The 24,825-nt window shown below is 42.8% G+C and overlaps 1 protein-coding gene across 3 annotated transcripts; it reads right to left on the bottom strand.

The window, feature by feature from the left end:
* Window positions 1-509: 509 nt before the first annotated feature.
* Window positions 510-24,427, bottom strand: LOC105938011 (tripartite motif-containing protein 3). Of its 3 annotated transcripts, none has more exons than XM_036149551.1 (13): window positions 24,244-24,426; window positions 15,143-15,323; window positions 13,240-13,480; window positions 12,963-13,114; window positions 12,658-12,838; window positions 10,232-10,961; window positions 8,749-8,852; window positions 8,203-8,370; window positions 7,941-8,109; window positions 4,957-5,016; window positions 4,644-4,714; window positions 2,649-2,789; window positions 510-2,550 (listed from the first exon to the last, which is right to left on the bottom strand). In XM_036149551.1, exons 2-13 carry the CDS (start codon window positions 15,286-15,288, stop codon window positions 2,398-2,400), a joined length of 2,316 nt encoding a protein of 771 aa, XP_036005444.1. In that variant the 5' UTR covers window positions 15,289-15,323; window positions 24,244-24,426; the 3' UTR covers window positions 510-2,397. The 3 variants fall into 3 exon arrangements, with proteins under 3 accessions (XP_036005444.1, XP_036005445.1, XP_036005446.1); XM_036149552.1 differs by lacking the exon at window positions 24,244-24,426 and adding an exon at window positions 17,447-17,596; XM_036149553.1 differs by lacking the exon at window positions 4,957-5,016 and having other exon boundaries at window positions 24,244-24,427.
* Window positions 24,428-24,825: the final 398 nt, after the last annotated feature.

Consider the following 24,825-nt stretch of genomic DNA (forward strand, 5'->3'; position numbering starts at 1 on the left):
TGTTTAACAATATCTGATCTGTGCCACAAATACAGATGCATCTAAATGGGTTTGGGAGTCATAATTCAACACTCCGACTTTAAAAAGCGAAACTTCTATGCAGATGTATTGCACAATGTGATAGGTTTGACGTGTTTTTTCTTTTCATTTTGATAATTATGACAATAAAACATACCATTTAGTATTGCTGAAAATTAGAAGAAAGGGATTTTAATACATAAAAAGCTTTGGTCCGTATTATAATGGGTCAGCAGACAGCTATTGGCTCCCGGTAAGGTGAAAAGGTCAATGCTTAACAAGCTGGCTTTTCTAAGTATTGTAACTAAACAGAAATGAAAAATTAAGTCGAAGGTGAAATTGTGATAGAAATAGACTATAGACCATTGAAATAAATTGTAAATTATTCCACAAATTATAAATTATTCTACTTTATTTACTCTTTTTATCCTCTTCACTACAATTACAAGATTAGGTTTATTGTTCAAAAAAGCAAACAAAATATTCTTTACTATAGTTCAGTAAACCATGTGCTTTTATTACCAGTGCATATTCAAAGAGAAAATTAAAAAAAAATATGGGTAAGGTGGGAAAAACATTAAACACACCTAAAAAAAAAAAAAAAAAAAAAAAAAGTTAAAAAGGCATTTGACTCTTAAAAGACGTCATGACTGTTTGGCAACAGGTCAAACAACAGATTTGATGCATTAAAAAAAAAAAAAAAAACTTCCAATTATTTAACTGGTGATATTTGAGCTCAGAAAGCACCAGAGTGAAAGTCTGAAGTCAGTGTTTAGATGACAAACACAGTGCTGTGGATAACTGGGTGGAACCAGGAGCCAGCCAATGACCACATCCTTCCTCTCCCCTGCTGCTGTACCTCTGACATTACAATGAATGGACAGGAGGCGCAGCGATAGCAGCAACAACACCCTCTGTGCATGAGTCTTCACTTTAGACTCGTGGTTTGGCATCATGGAGGAACTTAGGCAGAAGAGAACGGTAGCTTATAAAATTATCATTCAGACTAGAGCCTTAAGCCAATCCCATCTAATATATATATAGCAATGTACAGAAATGTTTTTGTGAAGCCACAAAAAAATGCAAACCCCTTAAAGCAGAACTCGTATCCCGTTCTTCGTGTGATTTTAGTCAGCCAAATCAACACAACGTTGTGCATAAAACATTAAAAACTCCTAACATTGTCCCCTTAACATTTCGTATAAACTTGAAGGCCTGTCCTGAGGTTTGCGCAGTGTGATTGCCAGACAATCAACCATATTAACTAACTGATTAAAGGTTACAATTTAAATTCAAACGTGGAACCTAAAAAAAAAAATGTTTTCCCCCCTAAATTGAGTAAATTCGCTGTGGAAATTAGCAGCACATCTGCACAAATCCTGGATCAGTGAATTCTGCTTCAAGGAGCAATTCTCCCTTAAAAGTTTGAAGTAAAAAAAAAAAAAAAATAGTAATAATAATAATAATAATAATAAAGAAAAAAAATACAAAAATAATCTGTAAAGACTGAGCTAGAAGGAAATAAAATAAGTTAGCATTTTACAATAATATCCCCTCTAAAACAACAGCCATGAGCAAAAATTATCATTGTGCTGCTTACATAAGCATTTATATGACACTCGTCTCTAACGCATGTGCAGGGCGTGTTTACAAAAGCTCCTTCTTTAACAGCTGCCACACGTTACAAAAAAAAAAAAAAAAAAAAAAAAAAACAAATGCAAAAGAATCCTTCGTCGTCAGCTGCACTCTGAAAAAGGCAAAAGACTGCGTGTTTCAAAATCCAACAGAACTTACATACAGAGTGATCCAATATACACAATGTACATTCATGTACAGTATATACAGTACGTACAGCGGACCAATGCACGGATGGCGGTTACGTTTTTCCATGACAGCAAATGAGAAAGGGTTACGTCGCATTCCATTCCTGAAGAAGCAGAGCATTGTTTACGTCACTGTAAGCATTTTAGGGTAAAAACAGCTAAGTGTGCGCTATGCCGTCGCCAAAAGAAAAAAGACGTTTCATGCATCTGGAGAGGTTTGAGCTGATTAAATATTTTTTGTCTACATCCTAAAGTGTTTTACGGACAGCCTGGTTGTATAATATTACACACGAAATGCCTTTACAAATTCTCCGAAACAAGCCCACAGATTCGCGTGACCGTTTGTCCCGAGGATGCTACATTGCTGAGCTCGAATAAAAAGAGAATCGACCTTCAGCGCACATCATGAAAAAAGGTCAAAGAGGTTGACGGTAAGGTCTGCGGATTATGCTGATGTGCACATCAAAAGGCCGTACTGGAAATGCCGCTGCACCCTGTGGATTACATTTGTTGTGTCATCAGTGCTCTGAGTGGTGGAGGCGGCCTCCCCGGGTCCCTACTGCAGGTAGCGGTAGACCTTAAAGCAGTGGTTGCCGGAGTCGGCCACCGCCACGTGGCCGTCGGACGTCAGGGCCAGGCCCTGGGGGCCGTAAAGCGGATCCGCTGAAGTGTTGATGTAGGAGAGGAAGGACCCTGAGCTGTCAAACACCTACAGCAAAAGAGACCACACTTGAGATGAGCAACTGACATTCAGCCGATACGTCCCCCCTTTTTCCAATTCACAGAAGGCGGCGTTCCGAAGCGAACCTGGATGCGGCTGTTGCCCCAGTCTGCGACGATGATGTTTCCGTTGGCGTCGACGGCCACGCCTGTCGGAGCGTTGAACTGGCCGTTCCCCTCGCCGTGGGAGCCAAATTTAAAGAGGAACTCCCCGTCAGCATTGTACACCTGTCAGCGGGATCACATGTGGTAAAAGAAGACAAGAGAAGCGTGTTACTCACCGTAGGAAACACGCAGACAAAGGAGGACATACCAAAAAAAAATCACCTGAAAGAAAACGTCCAGTCAGGTGAGGCGGCAACTGCTGGAATTCTGTTGTTCAGTAGGTTTGGGTAAACAACTAGTTCTCAAACACTCAATGTAGTCCTTTAGTTTAAAAAAAAAGGAGACTGGAAAATAATTTGAGGAAAACCTTACAAATTAAGAAGCCCCTGCATGTTAACGAAGGGAAGAGATAATCTAATTTTATTACTTGTTTTAGAGTTTGTATAATCATACAAAGCATTAAGTTCTGGTCAATCAGTTTAATACATAGACTTGCTTGTTGGTTGCACTTTATGTTCAACAAAGATTGATGTCCAATTAAATTAAAAGCTGTTCTCTTGAAAAATATTCTGATCAATAGAAACATTAAAAGTTCATATTTAAAATAGTCCTTGTTTACAAACATCTTTATCTAGAGGCCATTTTTGTTGCTTGTGGTTAATGCGGAGAAAAGTCAAAATTGCAATTTTGGTTGAAATATATTGTAGGCAGAACGCAATCATTTCTGCTCCGAGTTTAGATGCTGTTGGTCTTTTAACAACTAATCCGCACGGTGAGGAAACTGATTTGTTGTTTGTATATATTTTAAAACACATGATAAATTAAACTGGGAAAAAAAAAATCGCATTAAATCGCAATATTAAGAAAAAAAAATCGCAATTAGATTATTTTCCAAAATCGTTCAGCCCTAATTTGCATTGTTTTATATCCTATTCAATGCACACTATACTGCCAAAAGTAAAGCTCACTTGCTTTGATTTGCATATGAACTCAAGTGACATCACATTCTTGATCCATACGGTTCAATATGTGATTGCTGCTTCTTTTGCTGCTATAACAGCTTCAACTCTTCTGAAAAGTGCTGAAGCTTGGTATTTTACCACTATTGTTAGCAGAATTGAGTTTATAAAAAATATCTTTTGGTGCCTGGGAACTGGCCTGGTTTTGGAGCATAGTGCATAAATCTAGAGGTCAGGGTCATTCCAGAAGCTTAATGTAAGATGCTTATTATTTCAAAGCCATTCCTGATGTTTGTTTGGGGTCATAGTCCTGTTGGAACACCCAGCTGTGTCGAAGTTTTAACTCATCTGACCCAAGCTATCGCCATCAAAAGAAAGAAAATGAAGGTGCTCAAAAGCAACCCAGTGACCACCACGGCTCATGGTTATCAGACTGGAAGAAGCTGGAACAGCAGTTTCCCGGTCCATAGAGGAGTGAGTTCATCATAAACATGGAATGCAAATGTATCGATGTGGAAATATTATTTACACATCGATACGGTTGCCCACATGTTTCCACATTGAAGCACAGATCTGTGCCGCAATGTGGAAACTTCTGGCCGATTTAACAGGACAATGATGCCAAACAGGTTTTGGAATGGCTAAAACAGGTACAACATTTAGCTTCTGGAATCTTCTTACGGGTCCATGCCAGGAAAACTCATTTTAAGTGATTTAGTTGAGAGTAACAAGAAGACTGATCAAACAGGCAGCAATAATTACACCACACACTTGCAAATAGCTGCATGTGTGGAAAAAAAATAAAAAATAAAAACTCCGAAATATGCATCCAAGTTGTGTTGCTTTAGACAGACAGACAGACAAACATGGACTGAATATAAAACGCACCATTAAAGCCCAAAATAAATAAAACATTAACCCTAACCAAATTGATGTGTGTAAGTTAATCCCGCCCACCAACATCAACTGTAACATTTTCAGCAGTTTGGAGTGACGACATGTGGGCAAGGAGCCTTACCTTGACTGAATGGTTGTGAAAGTCCGTTACCACGATCTCATTTTTGTTATTGACAGCCACAAAGTGAGGACCTGAAAACAGCAGAGCGAACAAAAAGGGGAAAGAGTAACCATGAGTCATCGCACAACGCACAACAGGAAGTTCCACAAACTTTGAAAACAAAAAAGGAGAGAATCATCTCAGACACAATCGATGGGTTGGGATGGGAAAGAGACGTGAGGTGTGACAGAGCTGATGAATGAACATTTAAAAAAAAAAGAAAGAAGTTATTTTGTTTTTCCAGTTGAGACTCATTCAGGAATTCATTACTTACTGAAAAGAGGGCCAGATTTACTAAGCTTTGATTCCAGTGCAATGTTTGCACCACTTTTCTCTAAAAGAAAAAAAAGAAGAAGTGAGAATCGAAAATTTAGAGAACACGTGAGTTTCAGCTTTAAAATGGCTCAGACACAAAGGGATTCCAAAACACAAGCAAACGATCATCTTTGCAGCCTCTCAGTGAAGCAGGACATGCTGCGTAACATACTGCTCCATGCATTAGTTTCTGTCAGAGGTGCGCCCCTTAATGGACTGCTTTTCTGTTAGGATCACAGGGTGAGTATGACTTGTTGAATGATTTATACAGCTTGAACTTTTTAACGTAGTCACATTACCACAAACGGCAATATATTTGTTGAGGATTTCATGTAAGAGACCATCACAAAGTGGTGCAGTATTATGACGTGGAAAGAAAATTTTTTATTTTTTTTTTTAAAGAAGAAAAAATAAATAAATTTCTTTGGGGAACCACCAACCTTTCATTTATCCTGCAAGTCTTTTTTGGGGGTAGGTCTCTAGCAACTTTACACATCTAGAAACAAAAATTATCTTTGCAGAACGTAGGTCATCCTATGTCAGACTGGACCAAGACCATCTGTGAACATCTGATGGTCAACAGGATTTGGGTCTGGACTCTGATGGTGCCTTTTTAACACATTTACAGCTCCAGCTGCATTGTTAGGATCATTTTCCTGACTGGGGATGAAAACATCCACCCCAGTCACAGATCTTTTGCATTTTTTTTTAAACTGGTGAAGATTCTCAGTCATCCAGGTCATGGTCTATGGTCAGCAATAGGGTTAATTCCGGCCAATCATCACCTCAATTCTCACCCTCATACGAGTGATCAAAACATCGCTCCTTTAAGACAAGCCAATAACAACCCTAACGACTCCTCGTTACAGAGGAGTGGACCAGTTTCGGCTCAATCTGCTGGCTTAATGGCTTTAACGACCGCCCATTACTAAGGGGTGGACCTGTTTCTGTTGAATTTGCATGTTATCTAAGCCATTACAAGGCCTTTGTTTGGCAGTAGTATAAAGCTTGTTACTACACATTACTCCAGACTTTTTGAATTGAGAAAGCTTCCTGGATAGGAAGCGAAACGTCTTCAACTACGAAAAACAAGTCCAGTTGCTTTATTGTTTTTTTTTACTTTTTTTGGAACATTCTCTTTAAAGTTTTCTTCCAGGACTGCTCTGTATTCATCTCCATTTCCGCGTCATGTCTGACCAGCCTATTTATCCCCGCTGAAGCAGAACGTCCCCACAGCACGATGCTGCCACCATCCCGTTTCCCTGTGGGGATCTTCTGGGTCATGGTGCAGTTGGAAATGCTCCTCCCTTAACATGTTTATCATCTCTCCCAAACTACAAACTGGACTTTTCATCGTTCTTTCACAGCTTCCTTCTTGGCCCTCCTCCATAAATGCCAGATATGTGGGGAGCACAAATGACACTCACCCTGTCAACAGATCATTCCACCTGAGCTGTGGGTCTCTGCAGCTCCTCAGAAGTCAAACTGGACCTCTTGGCTCCCTCTCTGATAAATGCTCTCTCTGTCCAGTCTGTCAGTCAGGATTGGCTGCCACTTCTTAGCAGTTTTGCGTGTGTCCCATCCTCTCTATACTTGGTTTATGGATTACCTTCTGAGGGTTGCACCAGATTTTATTAAGGGGCATCAGTAGCTATGTCTCCATCCAATTGTTATGCAAATTCTGAGCGAAATTAATTATTTTTCCATCTACTGGTTTGGACTGAATTAACCAGGCTTCACAAAGTTGACGTTATGCATTGTTGTAATGAACAGGAAGTAGATGTAGTGAACTAGCATGAACCACACATCTAGGAAAAAAAATCGGAGGGAGATTTTAAGGTCTGTGTTGCTATCGGGTTAGTTGTAATTGTTCTGTCATGACAACTAGTAAAGATTTACATAGCTTAATGTAAGGTTTTTCTGTTGGTAATATATGAATAGAAATAATTAAGCTTTAAAATGTTAGTGATGAAGCTTGTTCGACTGAAAAAAAAAATGAAACAAAATGAGTTATTCTAGTTGTAGAATTAGAAAAATTGGACAAAACTACTTTAGATCACAAACCCCATAGAATTTACCTGGCTTATTTCTTATTATGAATAGAAACAATTAAGTACTGTGATTTTATGAGTTCTGTATGTTTGTTCATGTACGAAAGAAGTCTAGTCAAAATTTTACTTAACTTATTCATTTTTTTACTGTAATGTGCTTTTTATCTTCCTATGTAATATTTCCTTCTGTAATGTTTTTCTGTTCATGTAAAGCACTTTGAATCATCTTGTTAATGAAAAGTGCATAATAAATAAACTTGCCTTGGCTAGTATTTGAGATGTTACATGCTATTCGGAGACGTGAAGGAAGAAAATGCATTTTTATGCACGTTATGAGAACTGTGTTTCCATCTCCAGTTTTGTGCATTAACTTTTTCACAGAAAAGCCAAAAAAAAACAACGTAAAAACTTTTTCCGCGAGATCGGGGGAGACATTTCAAATTCTGCATACTTCAAAATGCGTATTAAAAAAAACTTAAACATCCATGCAAACACGGCCAATGAGAAGCAGGCAGAGAACATTCGTTTCAGTTAACAGCCATGTATCAGTTCTTCTTCCACATCACAACTATATGCTACTTTAAGTTTGTCTATCACTTAAAATCCTAAAAAGAAAAAGTGGTTTAAGGCAGTGATATGGCAAAAATGTGAAAACTTCAAGCTGCATAAACCTCCTGGTAATCAGTAAAAAAGTTAAAGTAAATGTGCAGACTCCAGACTTAAAGGCACAGTAGCATGCTGACCACTGAGGCACTTTTAAACAAAAGAAAAAGAGTAAAACGTGTAAATCTGGCCCATTTCATGCTGCTTCATTTGAAGCGCGTCTCCCACTGAAAGCACGCACAGATTAAAAACAGCCACACCGCACGTTACACTGGACGGCAGGAAATACCTGCAAAGTGCCTCTCTGAGGTTCCCCTGGCTCCAAACTTTGTCACCAGCTTCCCATTGGACTGGAAGATGAAGACACAGCAGGCTTTGTTATCGACGGCGATTATATGTCCGTTCTTATCCACGGCCACGCCTTTGGGTCCCATCAACCTCCCGGCACCGATCTTATTCTGTGGCGGCCAAAGGGAGACGTCGGTCATTCCGCTTGCATTATTCGCACGTTTGTGTCGAAGACAGACGCTGGCCCGGGGACCGGTGCTCACCTTAAACTTGCCGTCTGAGGAGAAAATACTAATCCATCGGTTGTCGTAGTCGGCCACAATTATGTCTCCGTTCATGTCCACCGTGACGCCCGTGGGACGCTGCAACTGTCCCGGGGATCGGCCCCGCACACCGAACCTCATCTTGAACTGGCCGTCGTTAGAAAACACCTACACACAAAGACAGGGAAATCAGAATAACTGCAGAGAGAAGTGAATAGAGATCTACACTGCAAAAACGGATCTAAAAAGAAGTAAAATGTTGTTAAAGTTAGTGTATTTGTCCTTGATTTGAGCAGGTTAATAATATGATCTGCCAGTGGAATAAGACTTTTGCACTTAAAATAAGAACAATTCATTTCCATCATCTTATTTCAAGTGCAGGCTGTCTAATTATCTTATTTTAGGGGTCAAAATACTCATTCCATTGGCAGATAGTCTTATTTACCTGCTCAAATCAAGGACAAATACACTAACTTTAAGAACATTTTACTTCTTTTTAGATCAGTTTTTGCAGTGTATTGGTTTCAGATTACGGTGAAGAAATACCTGTATACACTGGTTGTTGCTGTCTGCCACCACGATCCGCCCGTTACTGGAGGCTGAGATGCCCTGAAGGTTGGTGAACTCGCCTTTGTCCCGCCCCCTTGTTCCTGTCATGTAAGCAGACCCTTAGGATCCTTTGGCATACACACACGATTCATACTGCACATTCCAGCTCATCTGTGTGAAGCATCATGCAGCTCAGCAGGTAAAACAACAGCAGGACTAATCAGGGTTCCCACACCTTGGTGAACATCAAATTCAAGGACCTTTCAAGGACTTTCCAGGACCAATTACCTCAAATTCAAGGACCACACGTGGCGGCATTTACCTACTGTGACCGCTGAATAGGTTATCATATTTTAATACAGTGCAAATTCAATAAAAGACTAAACGGCATAGAAGTTGTGTCAGAAGCAATGCAAGAAAGTGGACTTAATTTATAGCCTACATTGATATTGATCATATTCATAGCCTACATTTATATCCACAGTACATGGCTATGCCATACTACATTACATATAAGATGTACATTAGCCTACTGTTCATGGAATTTTATGGAAAAAAGTGCAGCATTGAGATGTTCAGAATTATATCAATTTGTTTCACTTACTTTCATCTTTGATTAAGCTATTTTTTGACTTCTGTTTGAAGTGCCACGGTTGCCAGAAAGCTGCTCAGAGATATATTTGAATCATTCTCAGGCTTTTGTTACCTTCGTTAAAGGTAAGTTGCAATTTCAGTGCATTTTACTAACCCTCCTCCCTTACCCGGGTTTGAGACCGGCAAAATTAACCATAAAGAGACACTATGGCGGAGTTACAAATTTTTTCTTTTGAACTTTTTTTTAACATTTTCTTTTTTCTCTTGTGGTCCACAAATGCCGTTATTTATTTAAGATAAAATATTTCAAATTCAGTTATTTATGATCAAACTGCGCCATCAATCCCGGCGCATGCGCGCTTCATTTTCAGTCTGGACGCTGAGGGTAAACATGCTGTGGCTCTGACTGCAGCGCTGAGAGGGACTCCTGCGGGAGCGGGAGAACGTAAGATTCTCCAAAAGTCGCTAGATTTGTCGCTAGTTGCTTTTATGAAAAAGAGTCGCTGGAGGGGTCTGAAAAGTCTCTAAATATAGTGACAAAGTCGCTGAGTTGGCAACACTGCGTGAATGTAACCTATTGGATGCACGTAGGCCTAAACCGTAGCCTATCAACTAACGAAGAAGAGCGAACGTACTTTTGCAAATTAAAAGTCTGAGGAATCAACATAATTTTAAAAGATCGTGTGGTAGTAAAATAATGACACACGAGTCGTCATCCGTGTGAACTTTCAACCCCACAAAAAAATTCAAGGACTTTAAAGGACAAGGTGTTTTTTTGGCTGTTTTCAAGAACTTTCAAGGGCCTTGAATTTATTTTTTCAGATTCACAAACTTTCAAGGATTTCAAGGACCCCTGGGAACCCTGACTAATGGTTTCCCCACCCACCGACTCTGTAGATCAGCTCGTCCTCTATCGGGTTTTCCTTCTTCTTGGTGGTGCTGTACATGCTGGAGGGCCTGCGCACGGCCTTCTGCCGGACGTGGCCCCCTCCTCCGCTGGGAGACTTCACCCGCCTCTTCACGTCCTCCGGCGACTGCAGGACGTCCGACGGCTTGACGGCCCGGAGGCGGAACGGACTCCCCCTCACGGGCTGCTCGTACAGCAGCAGGGAGAAGGTGAACTCCCCCTCGGAGCGGAGGGAGTAGCCGACCTCGTAGGTGCCGTTCTTGTTGTCCACCACCTCGGCTTCGGTGCAAACGCCGTCCGCCGAAGCTATCTCCGCCTTCAGAAGGGCGTTCCCCGACTTCACCAGCTCTCCGTCCTTGTCTTTGGTGGTGACCGTGACGGTGGTGTGCTGGCCGACCACCGCGTGCCGCAGGCCTTCGCCAGTGGCGACGCTGGTGTGGCCCACGGCCCCCGTCGTGATGAGGACCCCCAGGTTCTGAATAGAGCGCCTGAGTCCGTCCGTCTCCACCTGGCATTCCAGGTGTCCGTTCTCGTGGGGATGCTCGGGGAAGCTGTGCCTCGCCAGGGCGCTGACCCGCTCGCCCATCTGCTTCTGAACCAGCAGGATCTCGGTGGCGCTGCCGTGGCTGAGAGCGTGCTCCGTGAAGCTGCAGCTGCTTTCGATGTTCTCTTTGCCATGAAGCAAAGAGGTCAGCTGGGCCTGAAGCACCTAAAATGCCATCAACAGACACATGACACGTTAAGCATGCACATGACGCGTCTTGGGGGGCTGCACATTGGCACAGTGGCACAGAACCTTCTTGCAGCAAGAAGGTTCTGGGTTCAAATCCAACCCTGGGTCTTTCTGCATCGAGGTTGCATGTTCTCCCTGTGCATGCGTGGGTTCTCTCCAGGTACTCCGGCTTCCTCCCACAGTCCAAAAACATGACTGTTATGTTAATTAGCCTCTCTACATTGTCCTTAGGTGTGAGTGTGTGCGTGAATGAATGGTTGTTTGTCCTGTTTGTCTCTGTGTTACCCTGCGACAGACTGGCAACCTGTCCAGGGTGTACCCCGCCTCCCGCCCAGTGAACGCTGGAGATAGGCACCAGCAACCCCCGCGACCCCATGAGGGATTAAGTGGGTCAGAAAATGGATGGATGGATGACGCGCCTTGGATAAGTATTCACAACCGCAGTAAATCACAAAAGTCGTTTTATAGAAATGGGATTTTTTTTTACTGATGGGACCAACACAAACCAGCACGTACTTGTAAATTGGTACTAAGAGGTGCGGAACATTTAGCCCTCTTTACTCTGACACCCCCAAATAAAAAAACAGTGCAACCAACTGCCTTCAGAAAATCGCCTCGTTGGTAAGTAGAGTCCATCTGAGTGTGATTAAACCTCTGTACCAAAAGAGATTTTCGGTGTTGCCACCTGAGGTTTGTTAGAGAACATTGGTGAACAAGCAGCATCGTGCCGCTCAAGGAAGTTGTGGTGAGTTTTACAGCGGGGGTGGGTAAGTCTTTAAACGTGGCTTCAAACATCTAACAGCAAGCTGTTCCGCCAATTAACTGAAAATTAAAAGAAAAGACCAAAGCATGGCAGGCCAGGCAAGGAGAGCGGTAAGCGTAAAAAATGCCCATGCTAACTCGGGAGGAGCTGCAGAGATAAACGACTCAGGTGGGAAGGAATTTGTTTGCGTGAGGGGTGTTACTTGTGCAACCCTCCAATATTACCTTTAAGTATAAGCATCTAAAAGAAAGTCGCTGCTTCCTATAAAGTGCCATTTAAAGTTCACACAAGTCACGTTTGAAACACCTTTCGTGGTAGTAAGAAAAGTCAACGCATTAACATGAAACAAGACGGTGGCCGTAGCTTGCTTTAGGCATGCTTTTTTAAGCCGGGACAAGGAGGCTGGTCAGAGTTGATGGAAAGATGGATGTAAATACCAGGAAATTTAAATGAGACTCTGTGGCAACACTGCTGTATTTACCACATGCACCTTTTAAATCAAACCCGGCTTGTGCGATGTTGTTAATGATGAATTACCAAAGCATTTGGTGTTAATGGGCAAGGCTGGTAGAAGCATACCCTAGCTGTGAATGCAGTCTGGACTTTTTTTTTTTTGCAAAGTATTGACTCATATGGACCAAGTACAAATACACATGTATTTTTTTTTTAAACTGAATGTTGTCTCTTTGTACTCGTTCACAAATCTGGGCTACTTTGTGCTGGCCTGTTATACAAATTCCCTCAAACATACCCTGAAGTTTGTGGTTGCAATGGGAGACCATTTGGAAAAACTCAAGGGTGTGAACACTTTTGAAAAAAGGCACAGTATTGCTTGAGCTAATGTGCTTCAAATTATAGCATTGGTTTCTTTTACCATGGCACAAATCATAATAATCATAGCCCTCTGACCTTCTGCTTGGTGCTGCAGATGTTTTCCACCTCGGTAATAAGAGCAGTCTTGCGTTGGTGTAATGCCTTCTCAAGCTCGTCGAAAGTCTTGCTGATATCCGTCACTGCCTCGTTTTTCCTTTCCATTAGCTGCTTGGAGATCTCATTTACCAGCCCAATGGCAGCTGTCAGCTGAGGTAATCTGCCGGAAAGATGCGCGGAGGTTAAAAACGTCCTAGTCTGCATTTATTTGCTAGCAGTCATTTCTAAAACCCTCCTGAAGGAAACCTCTAACGTATGATTTATTTAATCCCTGACAATCCTACCTGTTGCGCACAGTGTCAAGCTGGTTTTTAAGGACCAATTTATGCTGCTCCAGCACATCCCTCAGAGGAACGGTCACATGTTCCCTGTGTTCCCCCTCTGTGCACTCCAGACACATGGCTGTCTCACATGACTCGCAGTAAAACTCCATTACCTGCAGAGGGCGCAATAGAGCATCAGGCGAAAGAGCAACAGATCCCTCCACACAGATGATTAAAAAAAAATAAAAATTGGAAAAACTCAGTGGCTTATGTGGTTGTCTTCTTATTCGGGCTTTACCTTTCCTTCATGGTTGGGGCAAGAGAGAGGCTGACAGGTTGTGGCAGCATTGGCTGACTCGAGGACGTTGCACGCCTCGGCTCGACTGCATTCGGTGTCCCGCTGCAACACCTCCATCAGGTTCGTGATGAAGAAGTTGTTCTGTAGGGCTGCCACGCCCTTCTCCGGCAAGATAGACGTCTGTCTGCACACTGGACAGGACAGCGTCAAAGACTGGGGAGGGATGTAGTTCTGTAGACATCTGCAAGGAACACGGGAAAGTAGGGAAATAAAGATACGTGTCAAGAATCATTGTTTCCTTCTGTTTTCACTAATCTGTGAAGCTCCACAATATGCTCTAATGTAGTAAACTACAGAATGAAGTTCCAGAATAAAACATTTCTTCATGAAAAACTCCAGAGTTCTCAGTCCTTTAACTTCATTTTGGAAAAGCCAGAGACTGGAAGGAAAGGAGGAGAAAAGGGAAGGGAATAACAGAAGTACAAAAGGAAGGTAAAAAAAAAAGGCAACAAGGAAATAAACAAAAAATGGTCACATACTAAGGGGAAAGAAAGAAAGAAAGAAACAAAGAAAGAAACAAAGAAGGAAACAAAGAAAGAAAGAAGGAAACAAAGAAAGAAACAAAGAAAGAAACAAAGAAGGAAACAAAGAAAGAAACAAAGAAAGAAAGAAAGAAAGAAAGAAAGAAAGAAAGAAAGAAAGAAAGAAAGAAACAAAGAAAGAAACAAAGAAAGAAGGAAACAAAAAAGGTCATATATGCAAGGGGGGAGGGAGGAAGGAAGGCATGAAGAAAACAAAAAAGGCCACATACTGGAAGGAAGGAAGGAAGGAAGGAAGGAAGGAAGGAAGGAAACACAAAAGTGACATGCGAAGGGGGAGGGAGGGAGGGAGGGAGGAAGTAAGGGAGGAAGGAAGGAAGCAAAAAGGTCATATGCAAGGGGGAGGGAGGGAGGAAGGAAGGCATGAAGAAAACAAAAAAGGTCACATGCTGGAAGGAAGGAAGGAAGGAAGGAAGGAAGGAAGGAAGGAAGGAAGGAAGGAAGGAAGGAAGGAAGGAAGGAAGAAAACAAAAAAGGTCACATGCGAGGGGGGAGGGAGGAAGGAAGGCATGAAGAAAACAAAAAAGGTCACATGCTGGAAGGAAGGAAGCAAGGAAGGAAGGAAGAAAACAAAAAAGGTCACATGCGAGGGGGGAGGGAGGAAGGAAGGCATGAAGAAAACAAAAAAAGGCCACATGCTAGAAGGAAGGAAGGAAGGAAGGAAGGAAGGAAGGAAGGAAGGAAGGAAGGAAACAAAAAAGGTCACTTCCGAGGGGGAGGGAGGAAGGAATGAAGGAAATAAAAAAGGTCACATGAGAGGGGGAGGGAGGAAAGAAGGCATGAAGAAAACAAAAAAGGCCACATGCTGGAAGGAAGGAAGGAAGGAAGGAAGGAAGGAAGGAAGGAAGGAAGGAAGGAAGGAAGGAAGGAAGGAAGGAAGGAAGGAAGGAAGGAAGGAAGGAAGGTCACATGCGAGGTGGGAAGGAGGGAGGAGAGAAGGAAACAAAAAAGGTCATATGCAAGGGGGGGGGAGGGAGGAAGGAAGGCATGAAGAAAACAAAAAAGGCCACATGCTGGAAGGAAGGAAGCAAGGAAGGAAGAAAGGAAGGAAGGAAACAAAAAAGGTCACATGCGAGGGGGGAGGGAGGGAGGAAGGAAGGAAACAAAAAAGGTCACATGCTGGAAGGAAGGAAGGAAGGAAGGAAGGAAGGAAGGAAGGAAGGAAGGAAGGAAGGAAGGAAGGAATAAAAAAAAGGGGGAAACGGGTTCCCTGAAACTAAATTATGTTTTCTGTCATATTAGTCACAGTTTTCTCGTCACTTGAAAATAAACGTAAAATCTGATTTGAGTGACAGAGGTCTTACTTCTCACAGAATGTGTGCAGGCAGGGCAGAACCTTGGGGTTGTGATACCGGTCCAAACAGATGCTGCAGACCAGGAACTGCTTGTCTATCTGTCTGACCACGGGGCTGGTGCTGCCGGTCTCACGCTTAGCCATGATGAGAGACATTCAAAAAAGAGAGGCGGGCAAGGGGACCACTTAACCTGCACACATGAAGAGGAAGAAACAGAGGAAATGTTGAGAAAAAAAATAAAAAACCTTGGAGGAAACAGCCATAAAGGACGAGGAGGGTGTGTTTGCTTGAACCAACTGAGGAGGAAGTGACTCATAGTTTTGCTGGGATTATAAAACCTCCCTTAAACCCTGTACCAGCTGGTATGTTATGCTCCCGTTCTTTAAACAAAAGTTTGTCAAAAGGTTTAAGACTGTCAGTCAAAGGTCATTTGACTTGAAATGGGACAAAGTCCAACCAGTTAAAGCAGAAAAGGAAAGCATGTGATCAAAAGCACAGGGTGAAACAATGAGTCATAAAATCTGCCTTGACCTGATATCCCCGTGCTCCGACTGCTCTGGACAAATGTTTTAAAAACAGGCCACGAAGCACCTCGTGTTTGATTCCTGGTAAGAATTTGCAATGTACGGCGTCGGGTCTATTATTTACATGCAGTCCAGATAAGAGGGTGAGATGCTGGCTCTCTGCTTAAATCAAACCATATCACTGGGTCAAGCACAGATTAACTTATGCGTTTGCGCATCTGTCAGGTTGTACATGCGAGCCACAAGGGATTAAATCAGATCCAAAAACATTGGGCAGACGTGTCGCATCACTGAGAGCGATAACGACGGATACGAAAGCATCGACCTGTATTTTACGTCTGAGTCGGATTTCACACAGTCTGAGAGAAAGAGCAAATAAAGACCAGGAACTATGTGAAGACACACACGTTTTTCTTTAAAATATAAGGAAACAGCTCGCTTTCTTTGCTTCTTATAAAAGAAGCATCGTTAGACAAATGCCCAATTAGTGATCCTTACTTACACCGTTACTCAAACGAATCTAAAAACAGCAAAATTGGCAAATTCTGATTTATATTTATAACTGAAAAGATTACAAGTGAAAAACAAAGAAAAAGGACTGAGGTAGAGGTCTTAGTTCCCTAACCTTTATCAAGTTTTTATCAAACCCAAACGCCCTGCAATCAAGCACATACGGTTGGATGATGTTTATGAACCCAAAACGATTGGAGCGACTAGTTCTGTCACACGCAATAGTGGAAAGAAGACAGATTTTTCTATATTTGACCTGCTGAAATTGGCCGATTCTAATCTCTGGCCAACAGCTTGGTGTCTCTCTTCCTATCACACACAATGCGTCCTTCTTTTAGCAAACATCATAAAAAGTGAACTCAACAGGAAAAATAATTGTGCAAATATCACAATTTAAACAGTAAACAAAAGACCACACCCAAACAATAGCCTGTTAAAGACAGTACTCTATCCTTAAGAATATTTTTTTTCCTACCAACTGATTACAGAAAATCAGATAGCTTAAAAGTTAAGGATGTAAGGATGTATGAAATTTCAGATTATTGCCAAATATTGTGAAGAAAATGTGCGTTGGTTGCAATCAACGTCAATCATCACAAGTCTCTCACTTTTCCCTCATTATGTCCCCGCCACTCTCCCTGAGGTTTACCATCTCGGTCACTAGGATCCATTCCAAACCTAACCGTGAATGACAGTGAAGATCAAGTCCGAGTGGCCAAATGTATTATTTAGAAGCAGAGTTCTAACGCATGGCTTATAAAACTACAAAGCCCTTTTGTGATTAAGATACTGGAATCTAATACATTCTGCAGCTTTAGTCAGAATCAGAATCAGAAAGGAAATGAATAGAACAAGGACATCCTGCTCTCTCCAGAGCAACACACTGACAAGATGATGCTGGGTCCACACATGCACTCAGTATTAGTTCGAATCTGATTTCCTGTTATAATTTAAGTTGACAATGGCTTAATTGACGTCCCTAACGTCCACACTTGTAGCTCATACCTTTGCCTTTAATACATCAATCTTTATTTCTTTGAGAGTAAGAAAAAGGAAAAAGGAAGCTTTATAACCCCTCCCCAAATTCCTTCCTGTTCCTTCCCCTTGACTCCTAGCAGGCTGAGTTCAGGAACCACCTGTCTGCCTGCCGGGTTGAAGGGGGGGGGGACTGCTCTGCCTGTCTCACTAGATCCAGCGGGCCGCAAATGCAGCTGTTCCTCTCTCAGCAACGAAAACAGCCTCACACAACGGCATTCCAGCTCTGCTCACAGCTACATACCAGACTTCATCTTTTATCACTGTCTCTTTTTTTTTTTTCTTCCTCTTTTAGTCGTCAGGGTCAGCAGGCTTCATCTTAACCACAGACATCTCGCAACCAGGAGGACCTTCCCCGGCACACAGGCTCCATTGTTTCCCGCTTCCCAAGTGATCAGAAGCAGAGCCCCTTTTTCACTGTCCACACAACGAGGCCTCGCCCCAACCCCATAAGCCTCCCCCTCTCCTCATCTCCCCCCCGGCAGGACCCTCCCCTGCCGGTGCCGTCTTTCCTGCAGCATGGACAGTGACATCAGGAGGAAGCTGGATGAGCCAAAGCCTCCAGGCTCCTCCCCCTCTCGGCTCGCTGGCCGCGCAGCCTTTTTGGATTGCAACCATCTCCCCCACCTTCGCTTCCCTTCCTCCCTGCTTCTCCCAGCAGCCATCCTTGGCTCTGTGCCTCCCACTCGCCTCGCCGCAGAACGATCGCCTTTCTTTATAAACAGTCTGCTTGACACCAATCCTAAAAGAAATGCTAAATGATTAGAGAAACGCGTACACATAAAATCATTTAGATAGACTAAATCAATGCAAATGATTAATGTATGCAACCATTGGTCCAAAGCTCTGTAAGATTTACTTGTTACCTTTTACAAAAAAACAAAAAACAAAAAAAAAAAAAAAACATCCTATAGCCTGATTGGTCTAAAATGAAACAGGGGAGTTGACTTAATATGACATTTCCAGATGTTTCAACATTTGCATCAAAGCAAAAGAAACTAGATTTGCAGAGTGAGCAACCTGTTTTGATCGAACGTAAGCGTGTCTAGAGGCCAACGTCATTTATGCAAATGAACAATGGCCGCCTCGTAAATGTTAACTCTATCTTTTCCATTAGCACGAGTAATGCTAATTCTGCCATGGGGAAGAATGCAAATGTTTGCTAATTCAGCTGTTTGACTGCAAAGTATCATTTGGCACTCTCTCCCTGTATTTACAGTTAAGTGGCTTAACGCCCTCCTGCAGGGTCAAGTCCTGTCTGCCATCTGGATTAGTGGATCTAACAGATTCCGATGACACCATCCAGTTCGTTCAACGTACATCTGTGGTAAAGCGAAACTCTTTTCGCGTGCGCAGAAAATACACTGGTGGAAAAGAGTAGAGAGCGTGATAATATCGAGTGCTGGACGTCGGGAGTCCTTAACCCTGAAAGGATGTAAGGATGATGGGTAATGGCCAAAGCCCTAGAAAGTGACCACCAGCATGCCACTGGCATCAATATCTCTGACCGAACCATTAAAAACAGACTTCCTGAGGATCTGACATCCTCCAATAGGCCCTGCGCTCACTGCTTGGCACCGTGGCACTCGACTGGCATTTGCAGGTCAACATCAGAATTCCCAGGTTCAGCATTGTTGTTGTTGTTTTTTTTTACAGATGAGAGGAGATTCACTCTGAGCTTATGTGATAGACAGGACAGGGGTCTGAAGAACACGTGCTGAACGTATAAACTTTCCCCAGTGCTGGTCTGGGGAGGCAAATGGTGACACGCTGACAGGCGTCAGGTATCAGGATGACATCCTCAGACCCATTGTTAGACCCTTTTCTGGGGCGATGGGTCCTGGTTTCCTCCTGGTGCGTGATAATGCCCAGTCTCATGCGGTAAGAGCCTGCAGGGAATTCCTGGAGGATGAAGGAATCGGTACCAATGGCTTGCCTCCAAGCTCCCATGACCTAAATCCAACAGAACCTCTCCAGGACACCATGTTTAGGTCCATCCTATGTTAGCAGGATTCACCTCAGAGTTTCCAGCAGCTCAGTTGTCTCCTGGTCAGGATGAGAGGAGATACCCGCCGGACACCATCTGTCCTCTCATAAGGAGCAGCCCCCGGATGTTGTCAGGCATGCATACAAGCTACTGACTACCATTTTGAGTTGAAGCAATGACATTTCAGCAGACTGGACCAGCCTTCCGAATCTCATTTTCAGTTCTCCCTGTGACTTCAGATTATGCTCTCTGTGGGTGGATCATTTCCATATCCATCAAATGATGTGGCATCCTTTTGGACCTAACATATTACCCATTCAGCGTCAGTATGGATATCTAGCATCATTTTTTCTTTTTCTTTTTTTTTTTGCAGTTGAGATCCAATTGGTTTGAAGAAAAAAATATATATATTTACAGCCACAATTTCGAGTTAGTGCCACCCATTTCTGGTTCAAATGTTAAACCTGTGGTCATTGCACAACAAAATAAATAAATCAACATTATCAAATTTGGTAGGAAAGTGGTTGATTAAAGTGATTTGCATTTAATAAGCATATTTTGCCCACAATATCATTTCTACAACTTCATTCATTTTGCAAGGGTGTATAATTGGAAAATAATAAATTTGAATATTTTCAGATGTGGCCCAATATGACAATTTGCACCAATATCGACATCTGAGATTAATATAGCTGTCATGGCCGATGACCAATATTTCCCTAAATATGTTATGTACATTTTTACCATAAAGAAAACGCAGCCAAACAGCCGACTTGGTGTCTTTGCTTCAGGTAAACAGCCCACAATCCTTTGCTGCATCACCATCACATGCTCAAACAAATACCACATGGCTAACCCCCCATCCTCCAGAAACACGTACACAAACTGCAACAGGATGGAGACGAACATTGGTCATTAATATCAGCTCAGTTTTACTTATGGCACCCATACTGGTAGGGTAGAATTTTTTTTTTGTTATGATGTTAATGCAGCCATATCGTGCCTCCCTAATAAATATTTAAACCAATTTTCTCCCTCTCTGCTAGCCAACCCTCTGTCGTTGCGCTGCTCAGCAGGTTCTGCTGCACTGCGCCCATAACAAACCAGCCAGGAGACCCGGGGACGCTTTATTTCAGCTGCTGGCCGTCCGCTGGACAAGCAGACTTTGGCAAAAGCCTCGCTGACCTGAAATCACAAGTGTCGGCCCTCCGTGATATGCTGTCAAGACGGGGCTTAAAAATAGACCGCAGTTTATTTTTTCACCCACTCGCTCACATGTCTTCACGCAGTAATTGTCCCGGCAGCCTGCTCGGACGGTTTCTAGTTCGTAGGAAAGCAGCGGTGCATCACGCAGAAGTAAATAGTAGCCGGGCTGAAAGAAAGAGGACAGAATAAAGGGAGGTTAACACTTCTGGTACTGCTCTCTATCTTACCTGAAGTGCTCTGTGTTTATTTGAGCTTCATGTCTTATTGTTTTAAAGCAGAATTGGCTAAACAGTAAATCTAGAAACAAGCACGGTCTAATGTGGAACCTGGTTTAAGCATGGGTCAGGCATACTGACTGCACTGTTTAATTTGGGATGGCAGGAACAATCCAGGGAGCAGGAACTGTTTGTGACGTCTGGGAGTCGCCCACGTTGTTTTTTTTTGTGTGTTTTTTTTTTTTTAAAAAGACGCCGGTGAGGCCATCGGGGTTGCTATAGCGCCATGATGAGTCATCAGTCATTGTCCGCGTAACGCCGTACCACGTACAAAAACTGACTGGCCCTGCTGCTCACAGTTGGCTGCCTCCGTTGAAGGAATCTGTCTGAACGCATCGGCCTTTGTCAGAAGGGGCACGGCAATGAACTTTGGGATGAATGTTGGCTGTTGGCTACGGGAAGAAAGCATAACAAGACGGTTTTGGACCCCTCCTGCTTCTATCCCAATATTTTAACATGTGAGAGTTCATCTTGAGAAACCCTCAGCTCTGCGTTTTATATTTATTGAATTTGCTTCCCGACACCAACTGCCATTTTATGCGCAATATATTTGCATTTGCTCAACAAATTCAAACTTATTCTAGTGCACTTTAAAACTTAAAAACGTCGTGTAATCTTATCCGTTAGCCCGATGAACTGTGACAACCGCCGAGTGGCGATGTGACAAAGCGGCCGTGTCATGTTGGCAGATACGGCGCCATGTGACCCCCCCCCCGCCGTGATATGACGGTGGCAGGAGACAATGCGGCATGCCGGCGTTGTGTCTGCAGGCACAACATGCACTGCAGACTCTGCGAAAGGTCGATCAACGCATTGGCAGTGCCTGCAATATTCGTCCACCTGCAGAGAGAGCAACAGAACAACGCCGGGGCCTCGGATTGTGGGAAGCGTTAAAACGTTGATGTTATATTGTCTTGAATATGGAACAAAAGGTGACAATTATTAGCCTAGTTATGCGATTAAAAAAAAGGGTCAGTGTGTGAAGGGAGATGAATAAATCCTTGAGCCTTTTAGAATCACAGCGTGATCCATGACTGCATGATAAGTGAATGTTCAGAATCAATGAATCAACTATTTTAAAAGTGTATTTGAAATTATATTTGACTGGTTTGGTGAAGCTAAGATTTTTAGAGACGACAGAGAATGAAAGAGCGTTGGCATAGCTTCTTTTTAAAAAACCTGTTGTAAATTATAGATTAAGCGATGCATATTAAAATGATTCAGATAGGTGAAACCCCTGATAACTGGCTCTGATCAGCGTAACGGGTTTTCTCAGCTTTTTAGCAGAACAAAAGTGCTGATAAGATTTCCAAGTTTGAGAATGCAACAAATCCAGTTGTTGTGATTAAATGTCATTATTGACCCCCTTATTTTCTCTTTCATTGGTCATTACACATTTATTTGTTTTATTATGATGGCCAGTATAAATGCATGGCTGTGCACTGTAGTGAAGCTCAATTAAGAAGCGGTTAAGTATTCATGAGTTATATGAGAGGCAAGGAGTATGTTAAAAAGGTCCAGACTTGGCTAGATCTTTAAAAAACAAACATAAAAATTTTAATGCAATAAAAAAAAAGTAATTTTAATAAGATACCAGAGAAAGTGCTGGAGTGACCAGTGTGTTCTCTGATAGCATGCTGCGCAGTGTGACACATCAGTGCCCCTCCCCCACTTGTTGCTGCCCACTGCTAGTCAGCTGCCTGGGGGAAAAGAAAGGCTTTCCCATATTTACAGTAAAGACAAATTCAGCCATATACAAAATATTTCTGGCCAAAAAAATAAATAAATAAAACCTGGGTCATGTTGTGAAAACGGCTATAGAACCACCTATAACTCTTATTACCACAACACTGCTTAAAAACTATCCTTAGTTATGTCTTTAAAAGACAGCTGATTTTGAGACTGACGCCAATTTTCTGTTTTTCTTTGAAGTTTGCCCTGCCAATTCAGATTTGACCAGATTTAACCAGATTTTCTCTAATTTAATGGATTAAAAACAATATATCCCCAAAAAATGTACATGAATTATTGTTTTCTTCCTCAAAACAAAAAAACAACAAAAAAACCCAAAAAAAAACAGGCTGAGTCGATGCACTTTTAGACTTCAAATGGTGGGAACTCTTAGTTTTGAGTTTTTCTTGAGCCATCAGTCTGACATCAAAGTGGATGGCTGACTGAAGGCTGACTGTTAACAATGGAATAACAACTATGATCTATTTCACTGGCGGTTGGAACAATTTTCCCCCTTGTCTTCTTGAAATCAAAGCAAAAGATAAAAGATTGGATCCATTTTTGTTTTAGTTTTTTGTGTAAAAACTGTGACACAGCGACACTGACATATTTGCACACAAGGCGACCAAACTAGATCACGCCTCAAACAACATAATAAAGCAAAGACGAGTACGAATAACAATTAACAGTAAACAGTGCATCTGTGGGGTTTTTTTTTTGGTCATTCAGTCAATGAATATTTTCACAACGTGTGCCGATTTTATGCCGTCCGTTATGGATCGTCTCTACTGTCACATGTTTGTTTCTGATCAAATCAGGGTTCAAAGGTCATGCCGTATCAGGCCAAACTAACTGTCGTGCATTTTCTGAAACCGATTTGAAATTTTATCTTCAGTCAGGCCTCCTCTGAAAGAGCATTTCATTTAAAAACGACAATCTAAAGTCCATCACCCCGAGTAAGAAAACTCCGAGGGAAAGCTGAACCCTTGACACAAACATGCAACAACTGCTAAGTATCTGCCCTCTGGCGCAGCATCCAGGGCCGTCTGGCAACCTCTCGGTGACCCAGTGAAAGCTGCCATCCGAGAGGAGAACCAGCTCAACGCCTCTATAATCTGGTCTCGTGAAGGTAAATGTTTGTCCGAAGAAGTAGCAACACCAGATGACGAAAGGGAACCACAAAGGTGTCAGCTCCCCAGTCTAGGCCAACGGTGCGGGAGTGATGCATTGCCATTTGCTGTTGCTGCAGTGCAATCTCCCCAAGTAATCATGGGCTGAGACAGGCATGCAGCTTGCTGATTTATGAGCCCCGGAGAGCATCCCAGCTGCAAAAGTCTATACAAATTCAGATCAGACATGCAATCAAAAATCCCCCCCTTTTAATCCTCTAAACAAAAGAGCGTGGATGGCTGTTTGCAGAGCACAGCCCCTCAGACTGCAGCAGAGATGCCCACCTGCCACAGAGCCCAGCCGGCAGCCAGCTCAGAGCCAAAATGGAGAACTGAGTGGGCTGCAGGAGGAAGCAGCAAAGAATCAGAGCACAGCAGAATATTTTTTTAATGCATAAATGAGCTGGAAAAAAAGAGAAAATGCGTCCACGAAATTTTGATTGAGATATGCTGCCACAAAAGAACGCGAGATGATCCGAAATAAGAGGCTCTGTGATTTATCAGCGCGCAGCTGCTGCTTGAGATGGGCCAATCAATTATTCATCCGCTTCCTCCCCTTCTCCCCCCCCCCCCCCCTCGGTCCATCGCATTACGGAGGACTCCAAACAAGATGCGAAGGCAGAAACACGATCCCACAAAAACAAATGAGCAGCTTAGATTAGATCGTACTCACATGCGCTCCCAAGGCCAAAGCAGGAGGGCCCAGGAGGATGGGGGGGGGCGGTCAGCACTGCCAGCGGCGGAGAAAGATTGCCATTGTCAGCCTCCCCGGTCCACAACAACAGATCCCACAGACAGGGCGACAGAAAGGAAAGGGCAGGGTCTGTCTGGAAGAAGACGGGGACAGTAAGGAAGAGGACGAGGGAAAGGAGGCGAGGAGGGGGCGTGGATCACATGCGGCATTGGTGAAATCACCAGTGGGAGGAGTTGGAGAAGCCAATGGAAGAAGAAGGGGGGGAGGGAATATGGAGATCAGCTCACGTCTCTGGATCTGACTAAAAGGGAGAAGCCTGTCTGGTGCAAAGGGGCTTGGCTTCTTCTTCTTTCTTTCTTTTTTTTTTTTCTTTAGCAACCACCCATTACCCTTAAAAGGACAAAGGATGCGGTTTATTGCGTTGGACATTTAGATTGCTGGTATGGGAAGCATTTTTAGGCTGTAAATACAAAACCAAGGTGGACCCAAATATTAAAAAACAAAACGAAAACAAATAAATCTGTAATAAGTGGTTCTATTTACCCACATTATCCATTATCA

This window comes from Fundulus heteroclitus, chromosome 18 (genome assembly GCF_011125445.2).
Source record: "Fundulus heteroclitus isolate FHET01 chromosome 18, MU-UCD_Fhet_4.1, whole genome shotgun sequence".
NCBI lineage: Eukaryota > Metazoa > Chordata > Actinopteri > Cyprinodontiformes > Fundulidae > Fundulus > Fundulus heteroclitus.